The 16,355-nt window shown below is 42.6% G+C and overlaps 1 protein-coding gene across 6 annotated transcripts in view; it reads right to left on the reverse strand.

Moving 5' to 3' along the window:
- Ppp1r12a (protein phosphatase 1 regulatory subunit 12A) overlaps positions 1-4,185 on the reverse strand; it is a 113,603-nt gene extending 109,418 nt beyond the window's left edge. For 3 of the 6 annotated variants that reach the window (XM_048418593.3, XM_085683376.2, XM_085683377.2), the window contains exon 1: positions 3,735-4,184. In XM_048418593.3, coding sequence (XP_048274550.1) covers positions 3,735-3,971 — 237 coding nt within the window. In that variant the 5' untranslated portion in view covers positions 3,972-4,184. Of the gene's footprint in view, positions 1-3,734 lie in introns of all 6 variants that reach the window. The other 3 variants (XM_048418594.3, XM_048418589.3, XM_085683378.2) reach the window with 2 other exon arrangements.
- Positions 4,186-16,355: the final 12,170 nt, after the last annotated feature.

Genomic DNA, 16,355 nt, shown 5'->3' on the forward strand with positions numbered 1-16,355 from the left:
AGTGAGTCAGTCTATGGAAACATATCGGGTCCTGATTCTTTAAAAGTTTGGAAAACAAGCTTCCAAATACTACCCAGTAAGATGTGCTTTAATAACAAAGATGGGCAGAACGTAAGTACAGGGCGTCCGTTAGAAGAGCGCGTGTGTCTCCGCTACCACGGTTATAAAGGAAGAGTCCTTCTAGTCGGCAGCTGGACGGGACCTTGAAGGAAACTAATGTGGGCTGGTAAAGAAAGGAAGGCTATTTTAGTAAAGAGATGACTAAAAGTATTGAAAAAAAATGTAAAGATACAGTCCCAATGAAAACGTTTACCAATTTCAGTTACTAAGCACAGGCTAATGACAACGTTTCAAACCTACAGTAAGAGGACAGGCACAACACAGCACTGTTAGAGTTTCTGAAATCGGTATGTATCCTGGACTAAACCATACATACATACATGCATGCATGCACATATAGAAATGGGAAGACAAATTGCTCCTATAATACCAGGATAAAAATGTAAGTGCATGGAACAGCTTGATACTCAAACTAGCAAGGAAAAAATGAATTTGAAGGTAACTCTGAAGGACAGGTGGCTGCCTGGACATATGTACACTGGGAGCAAGAGTAAACTAGGACAAAAACGGTTAACTTTATCTTGAGATTGCTGACATCATTAACAGAAATAGAGGCGTCAATGAAAAGTCGTGCTCAGTGAGGATCGGGGTTTTAGTCTCCATTTTCATCTGAAATCATGATGATTTAAAACTAAAGCTGAATATTCAGATTGCATAAAAAGGATTCCATATAACGTCAAGACATGAAAAAATAATGAAACAAGTGACAAAAACAGATTGTAACTCAATTACCAAAAAGTCTTCTGAACAGGAAGAGTCCCTGAGAGAAATGTTTCATGAAAACAAAGTTGCTGTCAACCTATGGCAAATAAACAGATCGGAATAGACACGTCTACTTAACGATATATACTTTTGATTAAAATTACAATATATAGGTATAATTCATTTTATAACCGAAAGTTGAGCAAGAATGTTCTATAAGAATGGAAACTGGAAATTGACTTGAAAATCACTGGCACAGAGAAAAAGTTAAGACTTTGTAGTTAAAATAAAAAAGTTAAACTACAAACTGACACTCCTGCATTTTAGGCGTATCAGTAAGGACTGGGATAGGGCATCCTATACATAACCCAACAGATCCTGAAACTGTTCACCAAGCATGCTAAAATACAGGTATAATCGCACACTATAAACAAAGCTCTGCAGGTGAATAACTGCACTCTAGACCTTGGGTCTAGACAAAAAGTCAGACAACCGTATCCTACACTTGAAAGAGGAAGGCTTCTCCAGGGACAGGGCAGACGCTTGCCTTCTCTCCGTACAGTCGGCATTTCTACACCAAAGAGATAAAGAACAGCAGCGGAGTTTCTTTCATTGCTTTCAACGAGAGTTCATCCGACCGATAACTACACCTTAAACTGCAAACCACTTCCATCAGAAAGGTAAGGAAAAGGCCAGAGTTAGTGTAGCCGTGGGCTGGGAAGTACCACAGCTTTTCTCCTGCCAAACTAAAAAGGTGAGCGAATACGTGAACAGACTCCAGAGAAGCTAGGCTGGTCAAATATTTCAGTTATTTTATGGTCTTTAGAGTATTAAAATATTCAAGGACTGGTCACCAAATCAGCTATGCAAATGGCATAAACTCAGAAACTTCTCGTGTGCTTGCCAAGTCAAACAAAATTCTCAATAAAGACTGTATGTACATTCACCAAACAAAGCACTGAATTCAGTTAGTCCAGAAGTTATCAGTAGATCCAGCCTCTTAAAAGAAGTGAAACACAAGTCCTTAAAAGCCAATTCCATGTGTTTTCTCCCTTCTAAATCACTATTGCAATATTTTTTTTTTAAAAAAAAGTGGGAATTGCCTTCTTCCTCCAAGCCAATACAATTCTCCATAGAGAAGCAACTTTACAGTTCTACTTAGCAGTTTCAGAAAATGCACTGATATGAACCATTATCCAAGCATTCTGACAAACAGTCACTGTGTTTTAGAAACAAACTCACATTAAAACTTGCAGGGGCATTTGAAAGAAAACTTTTAAGATTTTTCTTCCATTTTACACAATTACAATTTTGAATACCAAAATTGCTTTCCTTCTCAAAACCATGTTTTTTGAACTTTGGTTACACTATGCTTTAAGCAACTGAGGTTTGCACCACATGAGAGAAACCAGGCTGTATTTTTCACTTGGGGGCCATTCTGAATTCCAGATCTGTCCTGCCAATTGTCAGTCATTTCAACCCTTCCAGTCAGCTTTGTAAACAAAGGCTTAATGCCAAGTGTGATATGCGAATTTGATTAAATGAAACTTAACATGGTCATCACTTACTAAAGCAGGGAGCAACATAAGGAAAATATACCACGTCGTTCTAAAAGGTGTAAAGTTAAGAGTCACAAACTATAGAGTTCTGATACAAAGTGTTAAGCCTTAAGCTCCAACCACCCAAACGAGTTTTTACCACAGTATTATTCAAACCGAAGCTGATTTCCCACACAACCAAGACGAGTTCGAGATAGCCTTAAGAAAAGCCTTTTTCATTGTAAATTTTCTAGTTGCTTAATATGAAAATAGAAAGAATCTATGCCATGGCACCTATTACCAGCACTTAAAAACTTGCTTTTCGAGCAGGACTCTAAGGGTTTTGTTGCTTTTGGCTTGTTAAAGGCAAAGCAACACTATCTCTGGATTGCCAATAGTTTCTCCTTATTTGGCTAACACCGAGAGATCCCAATCGGACTACTATAAAACTTTAACATGCACAAAGCATCCATTTTGAGAAAAGATTGGTATTAGCTTTCTTTTTATTTTTTTTTTACCCCCCCAACCCCAAAAGGAAAAGCAAAGTTTGGCAACTGTCTTTGTGGAGTGTTTATTCTTCTCTTTCTAGTCCCGGTGCACACTCGGGAGCCAGGGCTCAGGGATCTGTGACATTGCGACAAACTCTTCGAGACCAGGAATCATAGATTTCAGTGACGAGGTGGGCAAGCCCACTTGGGCAGGCTTCCCTAGCCGATACCCTACCAGCCCCTCTCTTTCAGCCACTGCAGATCAGCTAATTACACCCCGTTTTCTCCTCCCCAGTGACCAAGAGTAATAAAGGAGAAAACAGGAAATCGTTCGCGCAGGGCACCCGGCTCCGGCTCTTGATTACTATTATTATCGTCATCATTGGTAATCAACTCCGAAAAAGTACACCAAAGCCCATGTCCACCTCCAGGCCCAAGGGGGTCCCCTCTGCCCAAGTTACCAATCCCTCTTAGTGGCTTTCAACCACCCTCCCCCGCTATAGTGGATCAGTGACACCGGGCCTCGGCACAACCCATTACACTCTCCTGCTCGTCCTGACCCAGAGTCCCAGACACATGTCCACAAATGGCCCTGGGGTCCCCCACCTACCCCAGAAGCCCACAGCCCCATCTTGCCCCGCGCCTAGGAAAGCAGCCGGCTCCTAACTGCACCGGCAAACCGGGGGTCCGAAGGGGGCCTGGAGCCCCGCGGCCAGCCTCCCCCGCCGGAGCCGCCCCCTCACCCGCAGCAGGGAGGCTCCCGCCACCACCACCCCGGGGCCTCAGGACCGGCGACCGGAGAGGCCCGGGCACGAGCACGACGTGGGCCCGGGGGTGGGGTGGTGGGGGTGGGGGGTCGGAGTGCGTGCGGCGGGCGCCCACAGACCTGGTGCAGGGCGGTGAGTCCGTCCACATTGGCGTAATTGATGTCGGCGCCTCGGTGCAGCAGCTTGAGGACCTCGTCCGTGTCGCCGCTGGAGCAGGCGGCCAGGAAGACGGCGCCATCGTCGAACTTCACCTTGGTCTTCTGGCGCTTCACCACCGGCGGCTCGAGGTCCGTCTCCGAGCCGATCCAGCGCTTCAGCTGCTCGTTCCGCTTCTGCTTCGCGTCCGCCATCTTCATCCCCCTCTCCTGCCGCCGGCTCTTCTTATCGCGAGCGGGGGGGAAGGGGGCGGCGGCGAGGGAGAGGCGAGGGGACGCGGGGGGTGTGCGACCGTGGCGGCCACCGAGCCGCCGGGAGCCGAGCTGCGAGCCGGGGAGGAGACGCTCGAGACTTCCAGTATCCCACAGAGCACTGGGGCGAGCCCGGCAGAGCTGGACCTCTCTTCCTCCCACAGACGCCCTCCCGCCCCCCGGCACGGCCCGCCCGCCCGCCTGTCCGCCCGTCCGTCAGCCGCGGCCCGGCTGAGCGTAACTTCGCGAGATCGCGGCCGGGGAGGCGCCCTGCGGCCTGTGCGCATGCGCGCTCCGCCTCCCTCCTCCCCTCCCCCGCCCCTCCCGCCCGGCCCCAGGAAGAGCGCGGCCGCAGAGCGCGGCGGGGGCGCCACCGGAGGGAAGCGGGTGTGGCTGGGACTGCCGGGGGCTGGGACGATCCTGGAAAGGGAGGGAGGAGGCCGGGAAGGAAAGGTTGTCCTGCGGGACCCGGGACTCAAGAGGCCCGCCGGTCGGCCGGGAGAGGCGGTCCCGGGGTTTTGACCTGCCTCCGGGGCTCGTCCGGCCCGCGCGACGCCGTCGGCCCAGGGCGGAGGGTTTTCCTATTGGCTGCGTGATTTGAACGGAGTGGACCCAGGTCGAGCCTTAGGTGGTTGCTCTTTCCGAGCAACTCGGGGAAACCGGGCAGCGCAGTCTTGCTGGAGAGCGTTTAAAAATAAAAAAAAAAGTGGGGTGTGAGTCGTCCCTAGGGCCCGGGTGGCGGTGACCGAGGTGATCGCCTACCGACTGACAGGGGGAATGATGACCTACGGTAATTGCGGTCGCTTCCTGCTAACACCCACAGCAGAAATGTCTTTCCTCTTAGACGAGCTTGTTATTGTTGTTATGTTTTTTCTGACTCTTAAGCCTGTTTTGATTCCTCTTCCTTCATGGCTTTCGGCCTGTGTGGCACTGCCCAGGAGGTTAGCTCAGCCTTGTTAACTGGTCCTGACCTTTTAAGGGCTTTATGGTTCCAGCTCCATTGCTTTCTATGGAGTAAAGACCCGGCTGCGTCTAGAATTCAAAAGGACTGTGGATGAAGGCCGTTAATTCGACCAATATTTATCGAATACCTGTCTAGTAAGTCGTGACTTCCCTGGGCACTGAACAGACAATAAATAGGATTTCTTTGAACCCGTTTCGTAAATTCACATGCTGTAAAAGACATTATTATAAAGGGGTTTTAACTCTGCCTTTTCCAAACACTCTCTCGCACCTACCCACCTACATTTTAGGTCCATAATAAGCCATAAACTCCTAACTCCTACCATTGAATGTTTTGGGGTCCTCTAGAGTCTTCAGTCTGAGACTGAGATTTCCCCCCACAATAGAAAACAGTTTCAATTATGGATCAGACTTGCAGGGACTGCCCATCTCTGTGCCCCCCCCCCCCCGCCCCAGTGCCAGGCTTACAACCGTGAAGACTTATTTTCTTATTCTCAGCATGTTGCCCTTCTGGTAGACTACATTAGAATAATTAAGTAAAGTCTGCTCAGGAAATCACCTTCCTTATAGAATAGTCGGAATTTCAATTTTAGGAATTGCAATAGAATCTAAGATAGGATTAAAAAAATACTCCCTTTGAAACACAGAACAAGTGTGCCGCGCATGAAATACACCATGGTGTCTTCATAAAATGTGCCAAGGATCATAGCATCAGCCCTTTACATAACAATGGTAATAATGGTGTTGGGTTGTGAATTTTCCTAACACTAAAATATAAAATCCCTCTGTATGGAACACAGCCCTAATAATAAAAGAAAGGAATTGTGGATAGCCTTGTCAGCTCCTCTGTCTCCCTAGAAAAACGATTTTCCCCCCCTTGTTTTCTAAGAACAGTCTGGTCTATTTATTAGCTCTTAAAAGTGCTCTTGGAATATATGTTGGTATCTCAAATTTTCCCTTGGGCAAGAGGGATTTGATTGGAGGTATGCTGTTTCTGATCTAAGCACTTATTTCAGGTGCTTATTATTATATTGTATTATTATAAAAAATAATACAAGAACGAAACAATAGTCTATTAATAAAACATAATTGAGTCCAATTCCCCAAATCTATCAATTAAAGAAAATTAAACAGAAACCTCAAACCTTGGGCTGTTTACTTGTCCAAACTTTATGGAATTTAGCTTTTCTTTATAACTTTTAAGGTCAGGCAGCTCTTCCAATTGCCACCTGCTCTGTCTTTTTAGAATACATATATATATATACATATATATATATATATACACACACATACACTATGTGTGTATATATACATACATATATGTGCTATGTATATATGTGTGTGTCCATATATATATGTCCTGTATATATAATGTGTATATATACACTGAAGACCTATAGTTAACTTAAAATGAGCATAAATTTTTATTCGCACATATAGAAAGCAACCATTTCATATTATAATTACTGAGTCATTGGCCTAATCAGAAGTTGAAGAAATACAGCTATTTCCATTTCATAATGACCTGTATGCAAGATAGAAAATGAAATGTTAAGAGAGGAGCTCAGGTGTAGTCTGAGATTTGGTGGAGACAGAGGCAGTTGGGAGATGCAGTCTGAGGACAGGATCGCTCCTTCAGTCTGAGCATTGGTAGAAGTAAAAGAACCCTTTAGTGACTGACCTCTCTGCTTCTCTGATCTTCAGTATTAACCCCTATATCTGACTCTAGGTTTTTTATTAATATCAATTAGAATTTGTATAGCATATCTGCCTATTTCAGAGTATTGAGACAACCACTGGAGGGAAAATTTATATGAAAGTACTTATGTGCTCTGGGAGAAAAGCTAACAGAAATTCTGGAACTAACTTCTAGAAAGAAAATTTAAGTGCGTGAGCCCTGTTTGAAGAAACCAGTATTTATTTAGTTGAGGGACCCATCAATTGTTTTTTAACTTTGTTTGTTTTTGAAACAGGGTCTCACAATGTAGCTCTGGTTGTATTGGAACTCACTATGTAGACCAGTCTGGTCTTGAACTCGAAGAGGTCTGCCTGCCTCTGCCTCCCGGGGTTAAAGGTCCTGCTCAATTGTTCTTCTAATTAAGTCCCAGGGAAAGCTTCTAAATTCCCCAGGGTAAGATACAAAGAAAAAAAAAAGCAGTGATAACACACAGGGCATTTACTTTAAGGGTATTTACTGGGTCTCAGTTTTGGTAGGTGGGAATAATACTAGCTCGGTCATCTTCAAGAGCAAGGAAGCAGTACATACGAGAATGAAAAGGTTCAGGTTTTCGCATTCTTCCGTTGGCTCCCTTTCTTCCCCTTACTCAAACACAGAACAACTCTGCTTCCTTGCCTGAGCACCTTTGTGTCTGGGGGTGGGGGCGGGGAAGGAGAAGTGACTTTCAAAACTGTTTCCTTCCTAGCTTGAAGTGGCCCTCCCCCAATTTCTATTTAATAAGAATTCAGGGCCATTAATGTGGTTGCAACTCGCGTATGAGATGACTAGGAACCTATGGGACGTACATTTGCATGCTGTTAGATTTCAGTTAAAATAACGTTTTCTAAATCTGCCTTGTCTCACAAAAAATGCTGATCCATAGTATCATGGGTTGTTATCTTCCGTTAAGATGGAGAAGAGAAAACCAAGCAGAGGGGCTTTATCTAAGCTGCCCTTGGTTGTTAACGGTGAGAGCAAGTTTTCATGGAGAAGAGAATTTCTTGTCTAGACCCATTAAGATAAGAGAGAAGCTTGTGGTCCCCCGAACCTGGAGGTACCTCTGTGAATGGAACAGACTCTCAATGCAAATGACTGAATGCTTCGGAGAAATTGGGGTGTAAAACGTCCCCCAGACATACCTGTGCCATCACAGGTATAGAGAGTAGGCAACAGTTTGGTGGATCTGAAGTTGGCCCATAGAGTCACTGTGATTGACCTATTGTCAGTCATTAATCCTATGTTCCTGAGTTCATTCATTCTAGTTGCAGAATGAATAAAATAAATAAAGTACCCTGCCATCAGTAAGCTTAGACTGGAGGACTCCAAAGCAGCACTCACCACAGAGCCTCCAATCAAAATCAAGCATTCTCTCTCTCTCTCTCTCTCTCTCTCTCTCTCTCTCTCTCTCTCTCTCTCTCTGTGTGTGTGTGTGTGTCTGTATGATGGAAAATGAGCACATTTTACATTGGGCCTCCCACAGGAACACAGTTTTTGCTTTATCTTGGCCACAAGCTGAGAAGCAATTGCGAGTGCATAGGAGTAGCCACTGCTGGACGCCTTGGGGAAGGCAATGATATGTGAACTAATTCACTGGAGCAGAGATGGGCTAAGTGCAAATATGATAGTACATGTGGGGGAGGGGAGCATGGGGTGGCGTACACGCGTAAAAGCATGAAAAGAACAGCCAGGGTCGGAGCACACAACAGGGAGGTTGTCACAGGATCCAAAGCTTGATAACCTGATCACTAGAAATCTTCTATACAAAGTAGGTGACACGTTTGCCACAATGCTAGGAATGATTGTGTGTGTGTGTGTGTGTGTGTGTGTGTGTGTGTGTGCATGTGTGTGTGTGTGTGTGTGTGTGTGTGTGTGTGTGTGTGTAGGCAGCTCTGGATAAAATGTAGAAGCTTTATTTATGGAGCACTTTGCTCCTTGATAGTCATTCATTCTGTGACTCCTGCTTGCTATTAGTGAAATTAGCTAATCACTGGCAAAAATTGAGACTATGATGTTTGTTAAAAAGGGCTTAAAGTATGACCCATGTCATTTTAAAACAAAATTCTCAAAGGCTGAAAAGTCATTAGTGCAACGATAGCCCCTGATGTTTGTACATTTCAGTGGGAGTTGCCTTTTCCCTGTCTGGAAGTCAGGCATGGATGGTAGCTGAAGATCCACCGGAAAGCTAATGGATGATGATGGTTGTGTGTCCTCCTCCTCCTCCTCCTCCTCCTCCTCCTCCTCCTCTTCTTCCTCCTCCTCCTTCTCCTCCTCCTCTTCTTTCTTTGTTTTCTCTTTTCTCCATTCTGATAGACTCTTGGGACACTAGAAATGGCCTAGTGGGTTGTCCCTTTTGTGTTACAGCCAAATACTTTGAGTGGGCTAAATGACCCAAACATTCTTGAAAACGTACAAGGCATACTTATTTCTATCGTGCCAAATGAATAGTCAAGGATTCAGAACACCCTGTTAAGGAATCATGGTGACTTATGAGTAGAAATTGTTCACGACTCTTTGAGGCCTCTGGGCTGTCACTTCAGCTGGGAAAGGTGATAAAGTAAGCCTGAAACTCCAGCGCATGGGAGGCTGAGACGGGAAGATCATGACTTCAAGGGCAGCACGGGCTGTAACACAGGAAGACACTACCTATCTCAAAACTACAGCAGAGAAGCTGTCCTGTAGGCTGGAGGGATAGCTTAGCAGTTTAGCACTTGTTGAGACTATGTCAGGATCAGGACTCAATTTCCAGTGCTACAAAAATTAAAAGCAACAACAAAAAAATGTGTTTAAAAAGCCTGGAAGAATTGATATAAATTAAATTCTAATATGCATGTGTGAGCGAGTATGAATGCATGTGCACATGTGCAAGCACACACACACACACACACACACACACACACACGCACACACACACACTGAGATATATAGCTGACATCTGTTTTTCGTTTCTCTAAATGTCACCTGTCTGGCATCACTTCTACTTTCTATTAATAGTAGGATAGATGTCTGCTCGCATAGAATCTGGTGGTATTTCTTGGGATTCTTTGCCCAATACGTCCATGAACTAGTTGGGGTTCTTGATTGCAAATAACAGACAATGATACTGCCTTTGTTTTCAGCTGACATGTGAAACATGGCCACAGAGATGAAGGTTTAAAACCAAACAAAATTTAAACCCACAGTTTCCCTGTGCCGGGAGTATGTGATACATCAGCAGCATCCAAGAGTTCGTGATACATCAGCAGCATCCTCCGCTCAGCATCATAAGGGGCTGAGATCGGGATGCTGGTAGGTACATTCTCTCTGAAGGTTTGTTCCAAGTCTACTGTTGTTGCTATTCTGTTTCATGTAGAACTGAGGTCCCATTTTCTTGCTGGCTATTAGCCAGCCACAAGCTGTTCCTAAGTCTTTGTTGTATGGTTTCCTCCTCCATTAGGCAACTAGCAACACGATGTCTGTCTTTCCAGACCGGTAGGAAAATCTCTGGGAAGGATGGATCCAGTCTCTATTTTAAGAGCTGTCCCTCAAATTCAAGTGCATTTGAGATACTTTCCCTTTTCACTAGTCATTGTTAAAATGTACAATTTTAACATGTTAAAATGTCTTTAATGTTTTAAATTTTAATTTAAATATGTTTTTTAACATATTTAAAATGTTAAAATAAAATGAAATTTATCAGTTAAACTTATTTTTTGGTGTCACTAGAGGTGTGAGTCAGAGCCTCTTGCATGCTAGACAAGCATGATAGCACTGAGTTACAATCTCACCCCAGTCATTTTGAGCCACTTTTAAGTGTACAGTTCAGAGGCAGTGGTGCAGTAGTGTTTGGTCCATACGTTGCCAGCGTCTGTTCATAGAAGTCGCTCACCTTGCAAGGCAGAAACTTGGCGTATAGAGCGGAATTCTGTTTCCTGTTCCCTCCAGTCCTGAGCAACCATGAGTCTTGTTTCTGGAAGTTTCATTACGGAGTACTTCATAAATAGACTTACATAGTATCTATCCTTTTGTGAACAGTTGATTTCCCTTAGCCTAACGTCTCCAGATTGTATCCATATAATAGCACATGCCAGAATTTCCTCCTGCATATGAATATGGATATGGATGTATCATGCTTGACGTATCCTTTTACCCATTAATAATCATTAGGCTTCTTCTACATTTAGGCTGCTGTTATAAATAATTATGAGCATCTGATCTCACTTCTTTGGTATAAATACTCAGGAGTAGGATTTTTGGATTATATGGCTATTCTAGCTTTAATTTGTAAAAGTCCACCATACTATTTCATTTTACCTCCAACAATTCAAAATATTTTACTCTTCTCACCAACACCCCTGATTCTCAGGATAGAACCCAGAGTTTCATGAATGTTTGACAAGTGCTCTATCTCTGAACGCACCCTCTACCCAAAAAGCATTTTTTGTTTTTTTGTTTTTTGTTTGTTTGTTTTGTTTTTGTTTTGTCTTTTGAGACAGGGTTTCTCTGTACTTTTTGGAGTTTGGCCTGGAACTAACTCTCGTAGACCAGACTGACCTCAAAGTCACAGAGATCCACCTGCCTCTGTCTCTTGAGTGCTGGGATTAAAGGTGTGCACCACCACTGCCCAGCGAAACTTTTTTACTTTTTTTTAATAACTAAGAATCAGCAGGTTTGGAGCATTAATTACATTGGTCAAAATTCGTTCTTTTGGTTTGTGTAATAATGCCTTATTATGGAGCTGGAACCCTTTACTTTCCCAGGCCCTCCCAGTCTCCAGTGGAGAGGATTATATGTGCTATATACACCAGAGGTAAGAATTTTAGGGACCAACTTTGAATTCTATTTACTGTACTTTCATGGGCAAACACATTTATGTACAGGCTAATGACTGGCTTCAGAGTTAGTGTGAAGGCTGCTAATTAGCCACCGTAATCAGTAGAAAAAGATGTGAGGAAGATAATATCAAGCAGATCACTGTGTGTGAGAACCCTGAGGAATGGCATTGTTGGTGCCACTGCTCATGTTTCCCGGGACAGTAAAAAACCCACTGTAACTGTTCCCCCCCAACCCCAAGTTCCTTCCTCCTAGCATTCACCTTTCCACAAAGCCTTTGTCTCATTTCTGTGTTGCTCTGCATGACCGATAGGTCCAGCAAACGTAATGATCTGTTGCTTCCAAGATGAAGAAACAAACATTGTGACCTCAGTCTTGGATCTCTATCACGTTGGTGAATCACTGTCCCCAGGAGCATTCTGCTGGCGTGTCTGCAGACACTCGGGTAGCCTTACAGAGATGCTCACGTAGCAAGGCACAAAAGCCTCCATCTGAGTGTGTGAGCCTTCTTAAAAGCAGACTATCCAGCCCCAATTAAGCCCTCAGGTGAATCATTATAGCTCTGAGTGCTAGCATGCTAAAATGTTTCTTTTTGTTTGTTTGTTTGTGTCTAGGAGTTTTAAACAAAGATGAACACAGAGTAGGGAACTGTCATAATGAAACTATTAACCACAGTTAACCGCCCAGTCCTTTTCAAATGGACTGTTGGCTCCACTGTTGCAGATGAGGCTTGCTGACCCTTCCATTATGGCTACCAAAAGCAAACATGAGCTATTCTACTTTTTTGTTTTGTTTTAAAGACAAGGTTTCTCTGTGTAGTCCTGGCTGTCCTGAAACTCTGTAGACCAGGCTGGCTTTGAACTAAGAGATCCCTCTGCCTCTGCTTTCTGAGTGCTGGGATTAAAGGTGTGTGCCATCTCTGCCTGGCTGCTGATTCTACATTTTTACATTTTTCTCCAATCCAAAGTCCTCTGATGTGGGATGCCCCTCTGTATGCTATGGGTATGTTTTATTGCCATTGGTTAATAGAAAAGCTGATTTGGTCAATAGCCAGGCAGAATAGAGCCAGGTGGGGAATCCAAGTAGAGAGACAGAGAGAAAGAAGGTGGAGTCAGGGAGAAGCCAGCAACCTCTTGGGAAGCAAGATGTGTGATAACAAGTCGTGAACTTTGTGGTAAATATAGAATAATAGAAATGGGTTAATTTAGTTATAAGAGCTAGTTAATAATAAGCCTGAGCTAATGGGCCAAACAGTTTATAATTAATATTAAGCCCATGAGTGGTTCTTTGGGAACTGGTGAGTGGGAAAGAAACATCCAGTTACAGTCCTCATCATGAATGTCCAATTAATGACTAGGTGAAGAAAGAATTCCTATTCCAGTTGGGCATCAATAGTGAATGACATTGTCCTTCCCAAACCTCTGAACTTATGGACATTTCTCAAAATGTCAGGTAACAAAAGGCAAACAAATTATACACCTCTATCTAAAGCAATTAGATGGACTCTCTTTATCATTGCCAAAGTCAGTTTCTACTCTGGTGTCTGTACTGCTTGATTTTTTTTTAACCTTCCTTCAACCCGCATACAGTTTTGGGAGATACCTATTTTTCCAACACATTCAGTTTCTCTAATTACAAGAGACAGTTTCTATGATAGGAGCAAAAGAAATCTAGTAAGTAACAGATGCTCAGTAGTTTTTCCTTTAGCTTAGTCTGCAACCAAATACTCTAAACTTCTGCATCAAAACCCAACTCTATTTTTTAGTTATTAACGAAGATAAGGCCATTTATCTATTTATTCATCTAGCAAAATACTATTACACATTTCCCCATGAGTCAAATCTTATGTAGACTTCAAAAAATAGATGGTATTGTCTCTTCAAAATGATTCAAAATAAGAAAATTTCCCTCAAGTGTTAGATAACAAATAAGAAACAACTCAATCTAAATCAATAAGATTAACTTAAGCTTTTAACAATAAAAACACTCATTTTGTGTAATCGCCAATGTCTAATGGACAGTTCAACCCCTGCAGTCAAGCACAACACCACTAAAAACAGAGTAACTTTTATGATGTACTTTGGTATTATTTAGGATGCTTTTTTCTAATATGGATATCCTGAGCCCCATTAAGACTTCTATACCAAATATACCTTTCTAAGAAATATAAAGAATAGAAGAACATTTTAATATTACCAAAAGGATTTAATTAGATACACTCAAACACACTCAGAATGTAAAGTAGTCTATTAGGACAGTTGGCATGGTATATTAATAAAAGACCACGTTGTGTTTTATTTTTATTTAAAAAATGATTTATTCCTTTTTATTTTTGTACACTTGTATTTTGCCTGCATGCACGTACGTGCAGATCCCCTGGAGCTGGAATTACAGACAGTTGTCAGCTGCCATGTGGGTGCTAGGAATTGAACCTGGGTCCTCTGGAAGAGCAGCCAGTGCTCTTAGCTGCTGAGCAATCTCTTCAGCCATAATTTTTTTGTTGTTGTTGTAGTTTTGGTTTTTGGCTTTTGGTTTTTGGTTTTTCAAGACAGAATTTCTCTGTGCAGCCCTGGCTGTCTGAAACTCACTCTGTATATCAGGCTGGTCTCAAGCGCACAGAGATCCACCTGTCTCTATCTCCCAAGTGTTGGGATCAAAGGCATGCACCATCATCCCCCAGCTAATTTTTTTAATTAAAAATTTTTTTGAGATTATAATGTAATTGTATCATTTCCCCCTTTCCCTTTCTCCTACTTTTCCCCCATTCTCATTAAAATTCATGGCCTTTTTATCTTTAATTGGTGGTGGTGGTGGTGATGTGTGTGTATGTGTATATATAAATACAACTTTCTAGTCTGTATAATGTTACTTGTATGTACATATTTTTAGGACTGACCGTTTGGTATTCAATAACAAGTTGGTATACTCTTCCCTGGGAAAGACTATTTCAGAACTCCTTAATTGCCTGCTATCTTTGTCTAGGATTGGGGTATCATGAGCTTTCCCTGCTCCATGTTAGCATGTCTATTCGTGTTGTCCATGTTGAGGTTATTTTTAGATAATCATGTTGATGAGTGTTTACGGGTATACCGTCTATAACATATCTAGGAGACACAATCTCAACAAACTTCCTATTTCTCTGGCTCTTGCAATCTTTCCATCTCAAGCTTCCTAAGGAGGGATGGGACTAAGTGTCCTAACCAGCTGTGGAACCTATGACCAGTGTGACAACTATAGCACAAAGGGTGTCATAGTGGCCTACGTAGGGCCTACAGCCAACTCAACAAGAAGGAAATCATTCTGGAAACATAGCCAGCTATCAGAGGCTTGTGAAGTTATAGGTTTTGGAGAAGAAAATATAACCACTAATTTTCTAAACCAGAATAATCTCTAGCTACATTCTAAATATTTATCCTTATATCCACAAATAAGTGTGGTTCTCACCCTTTATCAAGGAAACTTCTACTTATAACAGATGGAGAACATCACAGAAAACCGCAGCTGATAAAATAATAATAATAATAATAATAATAATAGCAGCCTAGGTCAAAAGAGAAAAAATATAACAAAATTGCTTGTGTAAATTTTATTAGGTTATTGGAGAAATTTGAAAACTGGTTGCATTTTAAAATGGTATAAAAGATATTTCCTTTTTGTGCTCAAAGATATGGTAATGATGTGATCGTATAGGGATTTAAGTGGATGGATTTGTGGCCTTTTAATGATGTTGACAATTTCTTTTCAGATGTTAAACATAAATAAAGACGAGCCTGAGTCATGTGAGGCGAATCTGGCAATGTCTGAATCTTTGCGTGCTTAGCAGGTATTTGTATCAGGCTTCCGTTTGGGCCACCAACCAACTCCCAGATCATGACATGGAGATTTCTTATTAATTACGAATGCTTGGCCTTATCTTATGCTTCTCCCACTAGCTCTTGTACCTTAAATTCACCCGTTTCTCTTCATCTGTGTTTTGCCTTGGAACTTTTTAACCTTTCTTTCATTCTGCATGTCCTACTTTGTGTCTGTCTGTCTGATTACTGCCTGGCTGGCTATGGAAACCCCTCCCCCTCTGTCTCTTCTCTCTTTTTTTTTGAGCCTAGGTTCCTCCTCCTACTTATTCTTTCTGCTTTCCAGCCCCGCCTAGCTCTCCATTGCCTCGCTATTGGCCATTCAGCTTTTTATTAGACCAATCAGGTGCATTAGGCAAGCAAAGCAGCACGTCTTTACACAGTTAAACAAATGCAACATAACAAATGTAACACATCTTTGTCTAGTTAACATAATATTCCACAGCAGGTATCCCAATATATACTATTCTTTCAGTTTTTCTGTTTGAACTCCCTCCATCCCCAGGGCAACCGATAATCACAAGACCTTATACACATTAGGCAAAGTGCACTACCATTGAGCTATACACCTGACCCCTGAAAATTTGTTTGTCTTCTCCTTCTTTTCATGTATATGTGTGCATGTTGTGTATGTATGTGTGTGTGTTTGCATGTGCATAGTCACATTTGCATGTACAGATGCTTGTATATGTGTGTGTCATGTGGGTACTATTTGCTTTTCTGTAGCTGTAGTAAATATCAGGCAAAAAGTAAGTTAAGGGCCAGAAATGGTGACCAATACCTTTAATCCCAATGCTTGGAAGCCAGAGTGAGGCAGATCTCTGAATTCTGAGTTCAAGGCCAGCATGGTCTACATTGCGATTCCAGAAAAATCATGTAGTGATACCCTTTCTCAAACATAACAAAACAAACAGATAAGGGTGACACGGTTTATTTTTGTTTATGCTTCCAGGCAGAAAGAGCCACGCTTGATCTTTTAGTTGGCTAGCGTGT

Source organism: Myodes glareolus, chromosome 26 (genome assembly GCF_982192425.1).
Source record: "Myodes glareolus chromosome 26, mMyoGla1.1, whole genome shotgun sequence".
Classification (NCBI taxonomy): domain Eukaryota; kingdom Metazoa; phylum Chordata; class Mammalia; order Rodentia; family Cricetidae; genus Myodes; species Myodes glareolus.